This window comes from Urocitellus parryii, chromosome 10 (assembly GCF_045843805.1).
Source record: "Urocitellus parryii isolate mUroPar1 chromosome 10, mUroPar1.hap1, whole genome shotgun sequence".
NCBI classification, from domain to species: domain Eukaryota; kingdom Metazoa; phylum Chordata; class Mammalia; order Rodentia; family Sciuridae; genus Urocitellus; species Urocitellus parryii.
In genome coordinates this window covers 113,090,624-113,110,555 of record NC_135540.1, presented here as the reverse complement: position 1 = coordinate 113,110,555, position 19,932 = coordinate 113,090,624, and the positions used below count along the sequence as shown (strand labels likewise).

At 41.3% G+C, this 19,932-nt stretch overlaps 1 protein-coding gene across 16 annotated transcripts in view; it reads left to right on the top strand.

Annotated features, from left to right (window-relative positions):
* Limch1 (LIM and calponin homology domains 1) overlaps nucleotides 1–19,932 on the top strand; it is a 313,082-nt gene that overhangs the window by 250,997 nt on the left and 42,153 nt on the right. For 10 of the 16 annotated variants that reach the window (XM_026387209.2, XM_077803377.1, XM_026387174.2 and 7 more), the window contains 6 exons: nucleotides 383–643; nucleotides 4,119–4,154; nucleotides 9,135–9,261; nucleotides 10,737–10,894; nucleotides 11,095–11,503; nucleotides 14,309–14,527. In XM_026387209.2, the coding sequence (XP_026242994.2) occupies nucleotides 383–643; nucleotides 4,119–4,154; nucleotides 9,135–9,261; nucleotides 10,737–10,894; nucleotides 11,095–11,503; nucleotides 14,309–14,527 (1,210 nt within the window). The remainder of the gene's footprint in view (nucleotides 1–382; nucleotides 644–4,118; nucleotides 4,155–9,134; nucleotides 9,262–10,736; nucleotides 10,895–11,094; nucleotides 11,504–14,308; nucleotides 14,528–19,932) is intronic. The other 6 variants (XM_026387247.2, XM_026387242.2, XM_026387234.2 and 3 more) reach the window with 1 other exon arrangement.

Genomic DNA, 19,932 nt, shown 5'->3' with positions numbered 1-19,932 from the left:
GTGTGGCCAGTGGGGTCCCCAAAACGGCTAAGCATCCCAGTGTGTACCTGGTGACTGATGCAGCAGGCAGTACAGTCCCTTAAAAGAATGTGTCCATCCCAGTACCAGAGTTCTGCTTCTTGTGCTCACTCTGGGTAAAGATTTTAGCTTTTGCATGTGACTGGGGACTGGCTGAGTATCATTCTAAGCAGACATGAAGCAGAGAGGGAACATTTCCCACGTGAGTGCTGGCTGCATGATACAGACTCTTTGAATTAAAAAGGGGGATTTCCTACCCAGCTGCTCTGCCTCCATGGATGTTGGCTTCTTCTGTCTTGATTAATGCCAGTGAGTGATGCCACTGAATACCTTTAGCCATTAGTGGGACTGAATGTCGCCCTAGAGCCTGCCTTCTGGCCTCTGAATGGGAGACTTTGGAAACAAAAGAGAAGTCAGAGAAGATGACAGCTCCTCCCTGGAAAGGCAGTGGACCAAAAGACCAAAGCAAGTTGTCTGATTCACAAAAAGATGACATGATGACAAGGAGGACTGGGACATCCCCTAGACACCCTGGATCCAACCCAAACCAGTTCCTTCCAATTCCATTTGCAAAGAAACAGGATGTGGAAGAACCTGCAAAGGGTCTGCCCCTGAATGATCCAAGGTCAGCAGGTTCTCCTGTGCCCTTGTGACTTCAATTCTCCAGTGTGAGCCTTGGTACATGCTTTAGCTGTTTTATTAACGCCTTGTGGTGCATCAAAGACACTTACATGCTATTGCCAGAAGAAGTGGAATGATTCAAATTGGCCCTGTCTACCAAGAATTGTTTGTCTTTTTTTTTTTTTTTTTGCATGTGTGCAGATGTGTGGAAAGAATAGTTGAGTAGTGACTTTACCTGTTAAACATGCTTCCTGATTTTCATTAGATGGGCAGAATAAACAGGAACTCTTATTTTATTCTTACAGAGGAGTCTTCAGGTAAAGGGGCTGAAGCTCTTTCCATCCTACTTGATTGACTCAGACTGTAGGCCAAAGAAGATGAATACGACTTATAAAATTTGTAATTTAATTTTTTTAACATTGGCAAACATTCATTGCCTTCTAGAGGTTGGATTTCTATTCCATGCTCTAATTTTATTTAAGAAGAAGAGTAGGGAAATAATAATCCTGGAATTCAAGGTCCTATATATTGAATCCTCTGTTGCCATTTAATAAGAATGATATATTTTTTGTTGTGATCTCCCTGACCAGTATATGGTAAAGGAGTGGGGAGTGTCTTGCACAAGTATAAAACAAGAAGTGGTGGGTTTCACTTCTCAAAGGATCATGTTGGCAGTGGGTCAGAGTATAGTGAGGCAGCAGAGAGAGTATTAAGTAATTTCAAAATTTTAAAATCAGTATCATAGTCATCAAGTGACTAGAAAAGAGGGTAGAAACCTGAGGAATTCAGCATTGCTTCCATCTATCACTCTGTGATTCTGAAAGAATTCTTTATATTCAAATGGGAATGAATTGTGAGTTTGAAGGTAGGAAGGTATAGTTAGATTAACTATGTGACATGCTTCTGTGATAGAACGAGCGTGCACCTTGGGAATGTTTTCTTTCAACAAATATTTACTGAGTAATTACTATGTGCTGAACACTGGGTGGGGTGCTGGAGAATAATCCTAGATGAGCAGTAAAACTATCTCCCCCCTCACTTCAAGATAATGCTAATTTTTCAGTATGCAAACATATCACCCACTAATTATTGGTTCCAAGATGCTTTGTTAGTGCTGAAAGTTACATTAAATGTAGAAAGCACATAGATCATTCCCTATGTCTTTCTAAATACCCCTATACCCTCAAACTTTATTTGACTTCTTTGGGAGGGATGGATATTTATGCCAACTGTGACCTGCCACCATTTCCCATTTGTACACCATGGCTTATTGAATCACCTACTTTGCATTTTAAAAATCTCCTTATTAGTGATTTTTTGGGGGGGAGGGGGGTTTACTTAGCTTTACTTTTTGATCTCTTGTAGGACAACTGAGAAAACCATTTGAAACCCAAACCCTAATTGTCTTTTCTTTATCAGCAAAGGCAATTCTGCTCAAGACTGTGCCCCTTTAAAGCTAATAAATTAGTCTGAGAGGGAATTCCTTAAATCCACAAGTGCATAGTAAAGGAATAAAACAAAGTTATCTTCAGAGCTGTGCTGTTCTTTTCAATTTCCACAGCCTCCAATAATTATTCAATAAATACTTATTGAGGGCCTTTGGTCTTATTCAGAGAACCGAAACAGAAAGATTCTTGCCCTTTGAAATTTAGATCTCAGTGTAAATCATTCTTTGTGGCAGAGAAGTTCTTGAAATGCTGCTAATCATTTTGTGTAGAAACAATTTAGTTTCAGATACATCCTACATGCAACATAGCGGAGCCTCAGAACTCAGGAGTACATGCTGTGAGTCCCTTCATATAGGACAAAACACTCTACAGTAATCTATGGGTATGTTCAGTTTGTGGATATCCATTGATATTCATTGCATGTGTAGTAGATGCACTTTCTGTAGGTATATTATGCATCATTAAATGCTAATAAATTATCCAGAGACAAAGCACATAACTATTAATAGATTATTCCTCCATTAGCCATCCATTAGAAATAGTTTCTCTGCTCTCTTCCAAAGATAATTTAGGAAACACAGTATTTGAATAAACATATTCTGACAGCCCTGCTTATCAACTGGGACACATCTGTGTAGTCTTTAGAATCCAGAGTGCTCATGCACTTTTCTCTTGATGTGGAAGGATCCTCCTGCTTCAAGTAGTGGTGCTTTGGGATCATTCAGAATGTTAGGTTTAACTTTAGCATCTTTTAAAACTATCCCTGGAGAAACGGAATATGAGTCTTCCACTGCCAGAAGTAAAACATTCACAAACTTTTCCTTGCCTTGCCTTTGGCTGTTTCAACAGAGATTTGGGATTTTGTGCTGGTTTGATGGCCTTTACTGTCAATGAAATAATTATCAACTGCAGAGTTCTAGAATGACAAAAGTTTAAGAGAAAAGGATATATTTATGTGTGCACCCAAGCATTGCAGGGTATTTTCTCTAATATTATAAAAGGAAACCTTTAGAAATTACCTTTTTCCTTTAAGCTATTATGGATCCAGGTAATTTTTTTTTCTGTCAACCCCAAAATGTAATTGCTCATAAACATAGAAGGACATATTTTCTTTACTGCAAAAAATTCTTCATCCACCATCAGAAGTGAGCAGGCTTTCAGAGTAATGGTAAGTACTGTTCCTTAAAATGCACCTTTGCTAAAGGGATCATCATTTGTGGGAGCCGCTTTCTCAAAAACGTGTTTAAAATATGCCTGTGATGTTCTAATTGTCTAACTTGATCGTTTTCTTTGCTTTGTCAAACACATTTAGACTTAAAATGACTGTCACAGAGGGTACAACTTTATAGATCTAAATTATTGGAAGAATATAAGAGATTGGGGAAAACTTTGGTTTTTCCAGTTACGGAATATCATCCAAGTCTGGTTTTGATTAAGGCTACCGGTTTTCTAGGAATTGTGGTTTTTGTCAAATGCATGCGGAAGGCACTGATTGGGGTTCTGGTTGGAGTTTTGGTTTGCTTTCAGAAAACTGCAGAAACGCTCTTTGATATCACTTGTGCAAATGCATTAACACATCGGAGACAGGGTCAGTGAGGGTGTGCTTGTACGTTGGGTGTCCATTTCAGCCCATTACTGCCAAACATAAAAGCATGAACACTTTGACTCTGAATGACCACAATACATGTTTGTCTGTGTTTTAATCTGCCTTCTCTAAACATCGTGTGTTACACCTAAGCCTCTTTGTGTTTATATTGAACAGATCCTTTCTTTGTGTGTAGCATGGGATTATTTTCAATTCTTCTCTGGGTTTTAGTACAAATTTTGCATTCTGTAGAAGCATCGAGACTTCTCTTTGATTTTTTCAGCAGTAAATGAATATTGCTAATTGTATAATAACACTTCTCTTCCAGTATGATCAGCGAAAAAGGTTTGGCACATGTGTACTTCCCCAGCAGTTTTATTTTCAGCTTGGTTTCAGCATTAACTTTCTGCCTTGCCGGTCCTCTAATTTTGTATTTGGTCTTGTAGATACGGTCCGAGAACTCCTGTGTCAGATGACGCAGAGTAAGTGGTCTTGTATTCGTAGGATTACATTAATTGCTAGCCTAAAATGCATGCTTTCAGTACTTACCACTAATTGAAATGCAACTGATACCACAGTGAACTGAATAGTTAACTCACTCGTGGAGCAAAGCACTTGACGTTGGAATGCAGAACATATGTTCTGAGCAGAAAAGATGAATGAAAAAGCAACTTAAGCATGATTCTAATATGCAGCTGCTGCTTGAAACTTAACATTTGCTTTTCATAGACTGGGCATGTTAAAGTTGTTCTCTGTTAGTGTGGTACCCCTTCTGAACCACGGAATTACTAAAAGTATTCTGAGTTTTTGCATTTGATTTTTAATATGTTGGAGCTTAGAGTTAACAATGAAGCAGTCATTCCTCTAGTCACATTTTTTTCAAACTAAGAAAATAAATCTTCAACCACTAATTATACATTCAGAAGCCCAAGTTCCTCCCAGGTTGGAGTCATATAAACTGTGGCATGCTTGAGACCCAAACATTGGGGTTTTGTTCAAGTTCCGTGGCATAGCAAGGGGTCAAGGACGTAAAACATGACTTGGGGCTTCCTCTCCCTGCTACGGGCTTTTCACTCTTCTGGGAGATTCGTTCTCCATCCCACACCTTCCATTCAAATTTGACATGAATCCACATCCTCCCATTTGTGACCACATTAACTCTGTTTCAAAATGGCTTTCCCAGATGCAGATCCTTCTGCCACCAATAACCAAGGCAAAATGTTTTCTCAGCAGAATAGCAGCCTTTTCATATTTGAGTAATTCGTGTCTTAAGAAACATGATTGATATCTAATTCCATCATCAGTAGACTGCTCACCCTGACCTCCAGCCTCTCCACAAGAGGCACCGTGTGGCGTGCTGGGAAGTCAGGCCTTCGGAAGAGTGAACACCAGCCTTCTTTCTGACTGCTCTCCTTGAAACTATGAGCCATAGTTTCAAGTCACAGACGGAGGCATTTGAATAAGGGTTTAGAATGTATTTCCACTGATGATGATGAGATTAGGCAGAGAGAGAGAGAGAGAGAGAGAGAGAAAGAAAGAGAGAGAGATCTCACACTGTATTTTTCCATGTATGTGTTCAAGATGCTTGCTTAGCCCTGACTGTTAGCCCTGAGCTGTCGTACTCCATTGCCAAGTTTCCATGTACGACTTGACTAGTTACCTGCCATCCAGAAATTTGTTTTTGACATACCTCAAAACCCGATTCAGCCTGCACTTGACTGACTGCACGGAGTTAAGCAGTCTGTAAAACTGAGCCCTGGTTATTACTTTTAAAACCTGCAGTGGCAATATTTAACATTCATTGAAAGGAGGATTATATAAGATTGATAGGCAAAATACTACTTTGACACTTGGTGAGCAAAAACATTTTGATAGAATGGATTTTTTTTTTCTTCATTGATGCAAAGCTCTCATGCAATTTGCTTAAAATAGATCTCGGGGAAGCCCTACAAGGTAAAAGAAAAGAAGCTACATTCAAGAGTTTTTGGATTCTGTCTGTACCTGAACATGAAATCTCACACACAGAAAAAAGTTAGTAGTTTTTAGGGGTGTGGAAGAGGCCTCCCTTCTCTCCCTAAGTTTGTAAAACCAACCCCATGGACCAAGAAGAATTAAAGGAACTTATTTCCTAGAGGTCTCACCTGGGAATAGCCTAAAAGCCAAATTTCCTGCTTGAAATAGACACAACTTAGAAGAATGTGGTGGGAGGAAGAAAAGCTGATTTAAGGAGTTAAGTTTTTAAATAGAAATATATACTATTTTTAGTTTATTCCCTCCTCCTTCCTCTTCCAGAATTTTTAAAGGCAGTTATCAGCACAGATTATATTTATTAGCAATTGACACATTCTTAAACTACGGCCCAATCAAAAAAGATGTGCCCTTGAAGGAGAATGTGGGCCAGGGGCAGACCTACCATGCAGGCAAAGGGAGAAATTTCCACCTCTGTAGAATGTTTCTGTAGATTTAGTTTCACCTTCTTGCCCCTCTCCTCACTTATACATTCCTCTCTCCCAACACTCTCCCTCCCAAAGAAATCTGTACCTTGGGAGAGTCAGGGGCCATTTGAGTCTGAATTCTCTTACCTTAGACTTGGCCCAGAAATAATTTCTAGGCTCCCCTTGAGGAAATTTGATCTCATCCTTCAAAAATGCCCACCCAACCCCAAGAAAGAGTCCTGAGCTCTGCAGGGAGACCTGTTGTCCCAACAGCCCAACGGCATAGGTTTTGGTGGCCAAGAAGCAGAGATTTAGTCCCAGTCGCATTAATATTCTGGAAACTGGGCTCCCCCTGACACCCCCACCCCCCACCCTTCCTCAGATGGGCACTTCTTCATTTGGGAGGCCACATCCAACCTCTGAACTAGGGGATGTTTTCTGAATGGTGACTCAGCCCACTTTCCATCTAATATTGCCAATTCTCAACTTTCTCAGTTCATTTTTTTTATTATTGAAATGACATGAAGATATTACACACACACAAAAAAAAAGGAAGGACAAACTTGGGGGAAAATCAGTATTTCCTCTTATAAGAGAGAACAAACAGAATTTTTCTTTTTATTTAGGTCGCCAGATTTGGGGCACATTTGGGCTGAGTTCATTAGAGCTTCAATGTGTGAGCAGAGATGGAAGCTCAGGTCAGAGGAAGGCAATTCTTAAAGGCCTGCTCCCATATTCTCAATTCCCTTTGAGTGACAGAGCCAAATCCTGGATCCTGGAGAAGGCTGCCATTTTCTGCCTAGGGTACCAGAAGATGACCTGCTCTCGGGCCACCCACTGTGGCCTAAAACAAAATCCTGCTCTTTAGAGATTAGAGGTGACGAACAGAAAAAAAAAAAAAGAAACGAAAGAAGAAGAAATTAGAGATGACAATGTTGAAAGAAGGGGCCTCCTCTCTCTCTCTCCCACAATCTGTTAGCCACTCCATGGATTCTAAGAGGATCCTGACTGAGGAACATTTAGGTCTTCTAAGATTTTAGCAAAGATTTTGTCAATTACCTTAAGAGATAACTAACTGGATTGAATGTTTTAAAAGTAAGATTTTTTTTCCTTCTTTTAATTGTGAGAGGAATTTCAGGGAATTTTCAGTCTCTTTCTGGAAAACCGACTTAAGAGAATTTTGATCATGAAGTTTAAAAAATGTATGCATTTTTTAATACCTGGCCCTGTAAGTTTCTAAGTCTTTATTAACCAACATTAATAAATAGTCCCCAAATAGGAAAATAAAAAAAGCATAGTCTTTCTTCTCTTTTGAGGACTACAGTTTATTTTTCTGGAAGGCTCAGCCACTGAAATCAACACGATCCACAGAATCAGTGAGAGCAGCTTCACAGAGCTTTGCCATCTCTATGCTCATAAACCTCCACTGAAGTCCTTCAGTGCAGTCGGATTACTAGAATACTCTGGAGAAAGACAGAAAAAGGACAGTCTTCAGAGTTAGTTCTCTCGGGTCAGACTTAAGTTGTCCCCCACCTGGAGAGAGGGGAGAGTGCTGACCATTCTTGCGGCTTCATTGTGAATGGACTGAAATGAGGGTGGGGGCAGCCATGGCCCTGGGCTTGTCTTCTCCCTCTAGTGAGCTGCCTGTTGAGGATCTCCTTGCATCCATCCCACAAAGCTGCCTGCTGCTGCTGTTCAGTGACTGGTTGCAGGGTAATGATTTTGGACATCACTGCTGATGTCTGGAACTAGCTGATGTCTAAGTGCATGGCTTTTCTTTTTCCATATGTTCAGCTGGCTTCAAAAATGGACTTAACCGTCTTCTGTACCTTATGGTTAACGGTGAACTTTTAAGGGCCCTCCATTTCTTGATTTTTTGGATTCTTCCAGAGCTAGTCATTTCTTTGAAAGAAAAAAAAGAACAAACCAAAGAGGAGGATTTTGCTTTGGTTGCTATTTCTGTGTTCTTGCTGCTTCAGCTTTTGCTGTAACAGAGGTTTACGTGATCATCAGAGAAAAGGCCCTCTGGTCTTGCCCAACATTTAATAAGCTCCTATAGAACTTAGTAATTGTATGCAAAATCTAAGGGATTTTTAAAAATTACTTTCCCTAGCCTTTTTCTTTTAAAAGAATCAATTCGGCCAGGCATGGTGGTGCATGCCTGTAATCCCAGCTACTCAAGGTGGAAGCAGGAGGATCACAGTTTTGAGGCTAGCCTGGGCAATTTAGCAAGACCTGTCTTTAAATAAAAAAGGTTGAGGATGTAGCTCAGTGGTAGAGCACCCCTGGGTTTAATCCCTAGTACGATGAAAAATTAAAATAAAATAAAAGTAAAATCAGAGATATCCTAAAAAAATAAAACTACTATGAATATATTAGGATGCAAAGTATATACTGATTTATATACTTTATTCTTTAGTCGATCATAAAATACCTTACTTTCTAGATTCCAAGATGCCTTCAATTACCATTTTATAGAAAATAAAAAGAAATAAACACATCAATTTGTGGTTGTTAAATGCATGTAAAATAAAATTGGAAAAGCGAGTGTCTTAAACTTGAGGTCACCTGAATTTTTTTTTTTTAATGAAGAAATTGCCTTCATTCACATAGGAAGCACTTAAGCCAACTGTTTTCACAAAGAAGCATTGACTGCAATACAGCTCCACTTCGTGGCACAGTGCACTCCTCCCCACAAATTCTCCCCATGTTATATGTGGTTTAATTCTCATTGTATTTTAAAATATATTTCCAAATGAGAGGAGCCCAGAGCTTCAAATACCTTTTTCCGAGCTCTTCCTTGGCACCTACTTGTCAAATGGCCCACATTCGGTGCATCACTGAAGACAAAGACGGTCCCATTTTGGCTTTTGCGCAGGGGGAGCGGTGGCAAGCACGTCCCAGGCGGCGGCTGGGAAAGAAGCGGCGTCGGGGCGGTAGCGCCCCCACGCGGCGGAGCGCGGCAGCGCGTGCGGAGCCGAGGCGGGCGCTGACGGCTGGGTTTTGTTTTTGCTGTCTCGGCCTCAGGAGCACGAGTATGTTTGACATGCGGTGTGAGGAGGAGGCCGCGGTGCTGCCGCACAGCAGGGCCCGCCAGGAGCAGCTGCAGCTGATAAATAACCAGCTGAGGGAAGAGGACGACAAATGGCAAGATGTGAGTTTCGGCCAAGGCCGTGCGTGCGGGCAGGCAGCGGGGAGACTACTCACTGCAGAAAATCCAGCGGGTGGGTAGCCTTGGACTTGAAGACCTGCTGGGGAAGGGAGCCCCAGAGGATTCCCAGGGGCAATACCGTAAGCGTGAGGGTTAAAGGAAGGGTCAATAGCATAAAGAAGAGTACCCATAGCCACAGGTGCCCTGGCCAAAAGCCTGGCCAGAAAGGAGAGAGGAGCCTGAGGCGGGCAACTGGAATGGGATGCAGGATTGAAGATGCTCTGTCTTTTGAGGTTCTAAATTGGAGGAGGAGGAGGATGGCAGCAACAGTAACTGCCAACATTGGAAGTGTACCAGTAGCAGGCAGTGTTCTAAGGGCTTCACATGTGATGATCCACTCAGTCCTTTTAGGGTTTAGGAACTCAATGCACTTCCAGCTATTATCATTCCCCCTTCCACAGAAAAGCCCAGCCCTGCTAACTCATTTGCCCAAAGTCACACAGCTAGTGGATGGAGGAGTCAGGATTCCAATCAGGGGTGGGAGGGGGAAGAGGATGAGAGGGCTGTAAGATTGATTATGTGCTGAGAGCAAAGAGCCAAAGCCAGCAAATGGTTTGAAGTTAGGGATGAGAGGAGGGATAGGGGATCGTTTTGTTTAATTCTCACATGGCACTCTGAGGTAGCTGTTCCAAATGTGACTGTACCATTAATCAAAGTGGTTAACTTCTCTAAAGTTGTTGAAATGTAGTAACGACTGAATCTGCAAATACATTGAGCCTATGTGCCTTATGCCTTACCTGTATTATCCCATTTAACCCAGTAGACCTGTAAACAGAGGTGTCCTTATCCCCATTTTAGAGATACTGAAACTGAGATACATGCCCAAGATTCAAAAGCATGGAAAAGCTAGAGCTGGGTTATTTCCCCTAGCCACAATCCCATCTGTCTGACCTCAGAGTCCTCACTCTTCATTATGCTATAACTACCTGTAGAATTTGTGGTAAGGTTGGTCCCAAGGATTCAGTTAACTAATACATATAGAATCACCAGAGCTGTAAGACTCCAAAGCCAATATTTTTTCTGCCTTTATTTCCTTCCATTAAGAAATTGTATAAATTAATCTCTACCATTTAATTGTCAGAGATCTAGTCACAAAATGCAGAGATCATAAATAGGAAGAAATAAAGTTTCTCACAGTTATCTGGTGAGGCATGCTCTATGTGGCAAATGACATAAAATACGATTGCATATTTCACACTGACATGTTTAAATAAATGTGCTGTCCTGCTCTGGACAGTACAGATAATGTGGGAATATTTCCTGTCTTTGAAGCATCCTATTTCCTACCAGACTTACAGTGGAGTGTGTGGGGCTGGCCTTGCCTAGAGCCGGGTCTGGCATCAGTGCTCACTAAACTCCAAATTGTAGAAAAGGAATTCTGTGCGAGCTGAAGAAGAGTGTTATCTCTCTCCCCCCAGGACCTGGCTCGTTGGAAGAGTCGTAGAAGAAGTGCCTCTCAGGACTTGATCAAGAAAGAGGAAGAAAGGAAAAAAATGGAGAAGTTACTAGCTGGAGAAGATGGGACAAGTGAACGAAGGAAAAGCATCAAAACCTACAGAGAAATTGTTCAAGAAAAGTGGGTTCTTTCTGTTGATATTTTTCAATGTACAACATTATCTTTTTCTAAAACATGTCAGTGATTGTGAAAGTTCTAACACTTTGAGTTGATACTCTTGGTTTTACTCTACTTTGATTCCTCCCAAGGTCTTCTTTGCAATTGTCATGACTGTTGCCTTTCTTGTTTCGCTCCTCCCATGTCCCACGCCCACCCTCTAGAGAGCGAAGAGAGAGAGAATTGCACGAGGCCTATAAGAATGCACGGTCCCAGGAGGAGGCAGAAGGGATCCTTCAGCAGTACATCGAGAGGTTCACCATCAGTGAGGCTGTTCTCGAACGCTTGGAGATGCCAAAAATTCTGGAAAGAAGCCATTCAACAGAGCCAAACTTCTCCTCCTTCCCAAATGACCCAAACCCTATGAAATACCTGCGGCAACAGTCACTGCCTCCACCCAAATTCACTGCCACCGTTGAAACCACCATTACTCGTGCCAGTGTTCTGGACACCAGCACGTCCGCTGGCAGTGGATCTCCAAGCAAAACTGTCACTCCCAAAGCAGTGCCTATGCTGACACCCAAGCCTTACTCCCAGCCCAAAAATTCTCAGGAGGTTCTGAAGACCTTTAAGGTAGGACGAGTCACTTAAGAGTAGAACCAAAGCTGAACTCTAGGTAGTCAATGGAGAGAGATAACATCCTGACTCAAGAAAACGGTGTTGTTTTTATCAAACAAAAGCCAAATGTGTTAATATTTATAATTGTTCATGTGTGGGCCTCAGGGGATTTGGTTGGCATATACTTAAGGGGTAGATGTTCCTCTTATTTACCATGGTTAGTGTCCGTGAACTTCAGTGAGATTGATAGTTGAGTCATCTCCATGAGCAAGGTCTGTTTTCTGGTTTGACTTAATGGCATGATCTTTCTAGAGAGTGGAAACAAATCCTAATGTATTAATAATCTAGTATCTCCAGCTATCTAGAGGTATGGCAGACTCCTCAAAATTTGAACTGCTTTTGGTTTAAATAAAAATATATACAACTATACCTCCTTTAGGAAGAAATTCAAATCATGTTCAAAAGATGCTACATTTGGAAAAAAAAAATACCCGGAACACATGGGAACATGGGATATAGTTAGTCCTCAAATGAGACAGTGTTTTCATTGAGTGGAAAAAGCTAGATTGTTTTACAGTGAATGTATAAAATAATCTTCCAGAATCAAAGAACCTGCGACAACCAAAACGTCTTCTCACTTCTTCAGATGCCAGTATTTTCCCTCATATTATGAGGAAGCACTCATCTTTTGTCTTATTTTGACCTCAAAGAAAAATAAGTTCCCCTTGTCCCTTTATACCAGTGAGTTCATAATAGAACACAAAGGTAGAATTCATCACTGGGAGATTGACTATTATGACAGTAGAAAAGTTTGTGGAACTCAATACATTGGGCCACATCATGCCATGTATCTTTGTCATTGAATGTCCAAGGGATGTTTCTTACTTTGCTTAAGTAACTCTGAATCTGAAAAATCTATGCCTTAGGCTTTGCTAGAACAAAAGAAAAATGCCCCCCGCTGTCTCATCTGGATCAAATTGAGATGTTTATTCCTTTCAAGGCTGCATCTGTGTCTTCTTTATTCATAGCTTCATCCTGAGAGCTTGGCATTGGTGCCCAGGACACAGTGGGCACTCAGCAAATGTTTAGTGAATAAATAAATAAAATTTTCTGGATAAAATGAGCTATGAATCTTGCAGACTCATACACACACACACACACACACACACACACACACCGGCACACATGCTCTTGTGGTCCACCTGAGTATTTGAGTACTTTCCTTCACCTGGGGCCCATGGCAATGGTCTATGACATTCCATGACAGAATCTTTCATACTGAGGCAGCCACCACAGGGGTAGGGAATACCTTTATTTAATTGGGTATCTGTGATGTCACATATCATTTAGATGTTCACTTCCCTTCCTTTATATGAATAATGTCATGTGATCATTTAAACAGAAGAGTGATGATTAGATGACTTTTATGGCACAACTTGGGCTCGGAGTAGACCTGTCCTTCACCACTGGGGCTAGACGGTGGCTGAGTCCTCAGACAGCATCGGGAGGGGTGCATTGTGTACCTGAATAGAGGTCTCAAAACTGATGTTCACTTTCGACCACTCACTAATATCTGTCCCCTGGACTTATCATTGGCCTTGATGACTGTCACCCCTATTGATAGCCTACAGTTCCATCACTGAGTGGGTGGATGGCAATTGTGGCCAAAGGTAATGTACACAGGACAGTTCTTACTAGGAAATATCAGGAGGGAAACTCTGTTCACATATTAACCTCTTCCCCTAACAATATAATCTTCATAACACTACTACAATGGAGATACTGTCATGTTCACTTTTGTGTTGAGTGCAGAGGGTAAGAAATTTGCTAGAGAGTCCATGGCTGCTGAGAGGTAGAGTCAGGATTCCCTCTTAAGTCGTCTGACTTCAGAGCTTATTTATAATCACAGTGCAGTCTGCCTCAAACTTCAAGACAGAGATTTCTAGATGTCTTTTTATAAGCAAGGCTAACCACCCTGTCTGCTCCTCCTTCTTGCTCTCACTGTCTCCCTAAGATGTGAGTACAAAATTAAAAAAAAAATGTTTTAACATACATGATCTTCTTTTCCTGCAAAAATTGGGGTTGTAAAACCAACTAGAAAAAGGGATATATTGCAATGTGCTGTAGTATCAGATCCCCTGCCCTCCACAATAGCTTCAGAAAAAGGACCCATACACCATGAAAACTTGTAGAGTATTCCTTATCTGAGGTAGGTTTCACTTAATTTATATTCTAACCAGAAAAAAAAAAGTCCAAGTTATAAATAGCAGTGATAACTTAATGAAAAAATTACTAGAACCCAAATAGGTGGCACGTGTTTGTGTTAAGATTCTTTGGTTTTCTATACTTGAAAGTAAAAACACACCATACATCAGATGAGCATAAAATGTAATCTAATAGTAAAGTCGCCTGAGAAGACTGACAATCTTTTAAAAAGCCCTTAAGGATGGCATTTATAGCCAGGTGCACACCTGTTATCCCAGCAACTTGGGAGACTGAGGCAGGAAGATCACAAGTTCAAAGCCAGCCTGGGCAACTTAGTGAGATCTTATCTCAAAATAAAAAATAAAAAGGATTGGGAGTGTAGCTCTGTGGTAAGGTCCTCCTGAGTTCAATCCCCAGGACTGGTGGTGGTGGGTGGGGGAGAGACGTCATTTATAAAAACCCTAACTTCTAGAACCAATGAAAATGTTTGAGAAACCTTATTTTATTTTGGATTCTGATTAATCACTGATGATTCTTTCAGGCAATTCTGAATGTATTATATTGTTATCGTCTTTGGTTGGGGAACAGCAGTTTTGTTTTGTTGTGGATTTATAGGTAGATGGGAAAATCAGCATGAATGGAGAGACGGTCCATGGAGATGAGGAGGAGAAGGAAAAAGAGGGACCCACAGGAGCACTTGCCCCGACCCTCACCAAATCCCAGATGTTTGAAGGTGTGGCCAGAGTCCATGGGTCCCCCGTGGAGGTGAAACAAGACAACAATAGCATTGAGATCAACATCAAGAAGCCAAATTCTGTTCCTCAGCAACTGGTGGTAAGAATGGATATTTTTCTCTCTTTGGTGTAATTCTGTTATAGATGAACCCATCTTTTAAAATAAGCAGTTTATGATAATGATCATTTCTTCCTACTTGGGTATATTCATTTGCTAGAGCTGCCATTACAAAGTACCACAAACTGGGGGACTTAAATGATAGAAATTAACTATTTCCCAGTCCTAGTGTCTAGAAGTCCAAAATCCAGGTGTTGGCAGGGCTGATTCCTTCTGGGGCTTTGAGGGAAAATCTGTTGGGTTGCTCTCTCCTAGCTCCTGGTGGCTTCTGGAATCTTGACATTCTTTGGCATGTAAACACATCATACTGGTCTCTGCCTCTATCTTCCCCTGCTCTTCTCCCTGTGCACATGACTTTCCCCTGTTTCATAAGAGCCCCTACTCCAATATGATCTCATCTTCACCAATTACACCTGCAACAACCCTAACAAATAAGGTCACATTCTGAGGCACTAGGAGTCAGGATTTCCACATAAGGAATTGGGAAGACACAATTCAATCCATAACAATGAAACTATTTTCTTAGCTTCAGATTATTGGTGTCCAATGGTATGGAAAAATAAATCAGTCTTTAAAATGCCTCCTTTCCCCTGTTGGTTTAGGATTTCAGTAGACTTACTACATTTGGGAAAACAAATAAACACACTGGTGCTATCAGAGCTTGACTTTCCATTTTTGATTATATATATTAAAGGATCTTTTTCTTTTTAGTTAAAAAGGGCAAAAATTTATTAAAAATATACTATTTTTAATTAACTTAACCCTTTAAATTCAGAGTTACTTAAAGCACTGGAATACTATTGATACCAAGTAAAAATAGGTAAGGCAATTTAATAGTAGATAAGAGAACTCAAAATAGCATTATATTTTCCACTTTGGATAAGAAACATCATCAGGAAGATGACACTTGCTTAGCTCACTTACATCTCTCACCCAAAAGGCTCAAACTGGTTTAACTGATCAAGCCAAAACTGTCACTGCCACAGGATACAGACTTCAATCCACTTGTCTTCACCAGAGGCTGAGTTTCTGCTCTGCACTGAATCTTATTTTTGCTTATCTCTGGGCTTTGTTCTTTGAAGAATAAAATCATATCTTTCTTGGAGAAGTGGAAAGGACATAATTCTTTTTCACAGCACTCAAAACTCTACAAAAAAGATGCAGGTGGGAAGACACCCAAATCATGACCCTATCACCTGAGCATGCTTCCTGGTCTCCAAGAGCAAAGTTCAGTGACCCAGGCAAATGCCGAGTCTGTCAACCTGGACTGTAATTTCACTTTATGTTTGCATAAATATAACTTCTGAAGAGGTCTTATGAGTTATCATGAAATGGAACATCAAGTTCTAGCAGCAAGTTCTAGGAATGTAACTGATGGAGTAAACATTAATTTATGCTCTTAAATTGTAACTAGAAGCCCCCAAATTAATTAGACATTATAGGGGTGAGATTATTTTTCTAAGACAGTAATTCTGCTCTTATTTCCCTTTTGCCACATTTTTGAGCTTTTTTTCTAAATTTCCTTCAGTAAAAAGTTTTTATGGTGACTACATATTCCCCCAAATACCTTACTTTAAGAGAAACAAAATTCTATGATCTGAAAGAAATTATGCTATTTCAGAAGTTCCTACTTATCGTAACCAGAACTCCCAATAAAAGGTGGCCTTATGGATTTTTCCCCTGGGAACCACCCAGATCCTAATTAGACTCAGGACATAGGTCCAAATTCCTAGAAAAGCCTGGTTAGTCTCTTGGAGAAATTGCATGGTTCCAAGTAATCTCTACTTCAGTAAACCCTTGTGGTTCTGAATACCTAGTGACATTGTATATCCTCTTTCTAATTCTGTAGGCTCTTTAACAATGGCAGGAGCTGGTACATTGTTTCCGGGGCAGGTAATCATTTGTATATACCTATTAGACTATAAGGAAAGTTGTTAGCTATGCTACATGGGACTTTGCCTCATTTTAATAAGACACTCTTCATCCTCACTTGCAATGTAGGACACCAAAAGTTTTCTACTCTGAGTGTGTCATCCCAAGGGTCATTTTAAAGGAATCCCTTTTCCAGTAGACCTGCTCATCTTACTTCCATCTTTCTTGTTCCAAAGAGCGCTCTCCTTGACTTTGTTACTGCCAGTATCTTCCTGTTGTAAAGTGGATAGAATTGATTGTGATAAAATATGGCGTCCAGCTTGAAACAGGAGTCTGTGCTTCAGAGCCTCCCAGAGATTGATACCAGCTTGGACTTGATTTTCTGTCTCTAACTCATTTGCCCAATCCCATGGCACTCTCAAAGGAATAGTGTTCTTCTTTTTAAATAGTGTCTTTCTTCCAAAAACTGCATTCCCAACTGATATACTGTCTACAGAGGAGTAGCCTCACCCACCACTAAAATGTCACAATTCCTTTCGGGCAAGCTGGAACTGCTCAAAGGGCACAGCCACAGTAGTAGGCAGGAACATTCATTCAGAGCAGGAGGCAGAGAGTAGACAGGGAAGGCCAGGACCCTCCTCTGGGTGAGGGGAGGTCGGAGTGTCAGCCTCCTGGGCTGGCATGGGCACTGTTGTATGACGTCATGTCATCTCTGGGTCCTTTCTTCCTCATCTTTCTCATTTGATGCTCTTGGGATCAAGGCTCTCTTCCTTTGGAAATAGATCCTAAGTTCAGTTGAGGTTTTATTTTTTAATACTTTAGTTGTACCTACCCATACCAGCAAAAATCAGGTGACCCTCATTGCCTCACCCCTGTGGTAATGAGGTTGTGATAGCAACTGCCCTGTGGTTAGGGTGCCTGCTAACCAAGAACAAATAAAGACCCCAGTTTTTGAAGTAGGAAGGGAAATTTATAAACCTGCTGAGGGAAGCCAAAGTTTTCATGAAACAACTAGAAAAGTATATAAAGCAATACATAATTAAATACTAGATTATAGAGTAAGGAGACCCGAGGGATGTAAGATTGCAAAGACCAGGTAAAATCACTGCAGATTGGGCATAGTCTGGGAGGTTTTGTGTGGGATGTGGATTTTGAAACTTGATCTTAAGTGAGGTATTTGCATTGGAAAGGAGGTGGAAGGAAGCCATTCCATATAGTGGGAAAAGTAGCATTAAAGGGCTGGACAGTCCTAAGGAGCCCGGGAGAGGTCCCCATGAGGAACGAGAGTGACCAGGTGCTACACTTATATAGAGGGATCAGTTCCCTCCTTCCCGGTTATCCATGGGATATTTCAGAGGTTTTTGTTTTGCTTTGTTTTGGGGGGGGGGGTGTTATTTGTTTGTTTCAAGTTATGATTGTTCATTTCTGCATCTCTGCTAAAAGCCCAGTGGAAACATAACACTTTTCTTTACATTTTAAAATATGGGCTTCTGTTAGAAAATCATGTCATAGCATAAATGCAAACTTGTAGAATACAGGATTGGGAAAGAATTTGGAAGTTCTAAAACTGAGGACTAATTTATCCTATGTTTAGAGCCTGTAGAAAGTCCTCCCCCCCCCCACCCCGTCCCTGCTTTGGTCAAACTCAAAGCCATTCCTGAGTTTTTTTTTCTTGGTCCATTATCAGTGTTCTATATCTGTATTTGAACCTCTTCTTTCCTCAGTGGTACCAAAACAATCTTTTCCTAAAATATCCAGGCACTAACTCAAAGATCAAACTCCACCTGAACAAGGCAAGCTGTCTGAGACTCAGTTTATATTTAAAAATAAATATAATAATGGCATATGCATCAGATGGTCATAGTGAGAATTCACGTCTATGCAACCCTTAGCATGATGTCTGGGTAGGGACTCATGGATTACAGGTGCCCATAAGTAATTTTTACTATTGTAAGAAAAGAAGTTATGCATTTTTTTCAGAAGCCCAAAATAGTAAGTGATATACCGGTTTTATTTTCATGAAAGTAAGATCATCAAAATTACCATCTTGAACCAATGTGAATTTCATACAAATGAGATGAATTCCGTGTCAGCTTTCAGCTCCACCTGTCGGTTGTTCCAGCTCTGATTCTCTAAAAAACGCACATATGTGAACAGCTTTTCCCAGAAGGCAGCTGCCCTTGCAGATCCATGGCTCTTCCTGCAGCTCTGTGCTGCAGTCCTTCCCAGTTCTGGCTTTGTCCTGCTGTCCAGGCTCCCAAGATCCCACCCCACCCTTGACCCCTCTGTCACTCTTTAATCTTGTTGACCAGCTCCCTCTCATCCACTCATCCCAAATGACAGAGCCCACACTGTCCCTGCTGGTTCGCACCTTCCCACCAGGCCTCTGGCGATTCTCCCTCTTTGACCCAGGGCCAGACTCAGCTGTCAGGTCGCTGAAATAGTCTGTTTGCTTTTCTTAAGTGAAGTAAGGAGGTAGGTCTGTTTTTCCCATCTCGAGAAAGTTCAGGGCCTTCCTTTTGAAAATTAAGCACTTTCCTTACGTTTTTGGATCCAGGAAAACTGACAATTAGACCTTTCTTGAAGCTTCACTTCTCAGTGGAGGCAGGGCAAAGGCATCTGAGTGGGCGCTCTTTTCTTCCAGCGGAGACCAACTGCAGATTCCTTTTAGATGTCAAATGTCAACAAACATTTCTGTAGAAATCATTTTTCTCCAACCAGAAGCAGTCATTCCATTGTTAGAGTGAATGCATTTTAAAAGTGATTAAAGATATTTAGATTCAGAAGTGTTTATGGATTTCGGGGAAGTATACATCAGGGAAGATAAAAAAAAATTAAACCTGGCCCGTCTTACCTGGATAAGAGCCTTATATTGTTGATTTCCAAAGTATATGTGGTTTAAGGCCTGGCAAGGCTGATCTTCCTTGGAACTTCTTTTCCTTCTAGAGGCAGCACATACTTGAAGATCTAAAAGTGAAAGGAGAAACACATACATTGCATATGTGGCACCTGGGTCATTATGCCAGGGCATAAATAGGCTAGTTTTCCAGGCTCTTGTCCAGATGAGTTATTCAAGAATGGAGCCAGGAAATCACTCGGCCTTCCAGAATATCTGCTCAGGAAGGACCTTGGGCATCACTGCACCAGCCCATAGAGGTTAAAGGATCAGTCCAAACTCCCCAGCTCCTGCAGCCTAGAAATAGGACCAGCCCCCAAGCCCTAGGGCTCAGGATGGTTCTTGCCCTTTTGCTTCCTCTCTGGACCAGTCCACTGCCAAGGTTCTAATTAAAAGGAGCAGCCAGAAGCCAAAGGTAGATTTTGTGGCTGGACCACATCCCTTTTCAGCTAGGAAGCCGACACCTCCCACCTGTGGCCTCAGGGCTGAGTCTGGCACCGGGCGGTTTGGATCCCTTCTCTGTCAGTCAAGAGGAGGCCAGCTCCTGGCTTGGTCTCACGTGAACCCTTCCATGTGCTCATTCATTCACATCCAGCGCTCTGTTTTTATTTACTTGTTT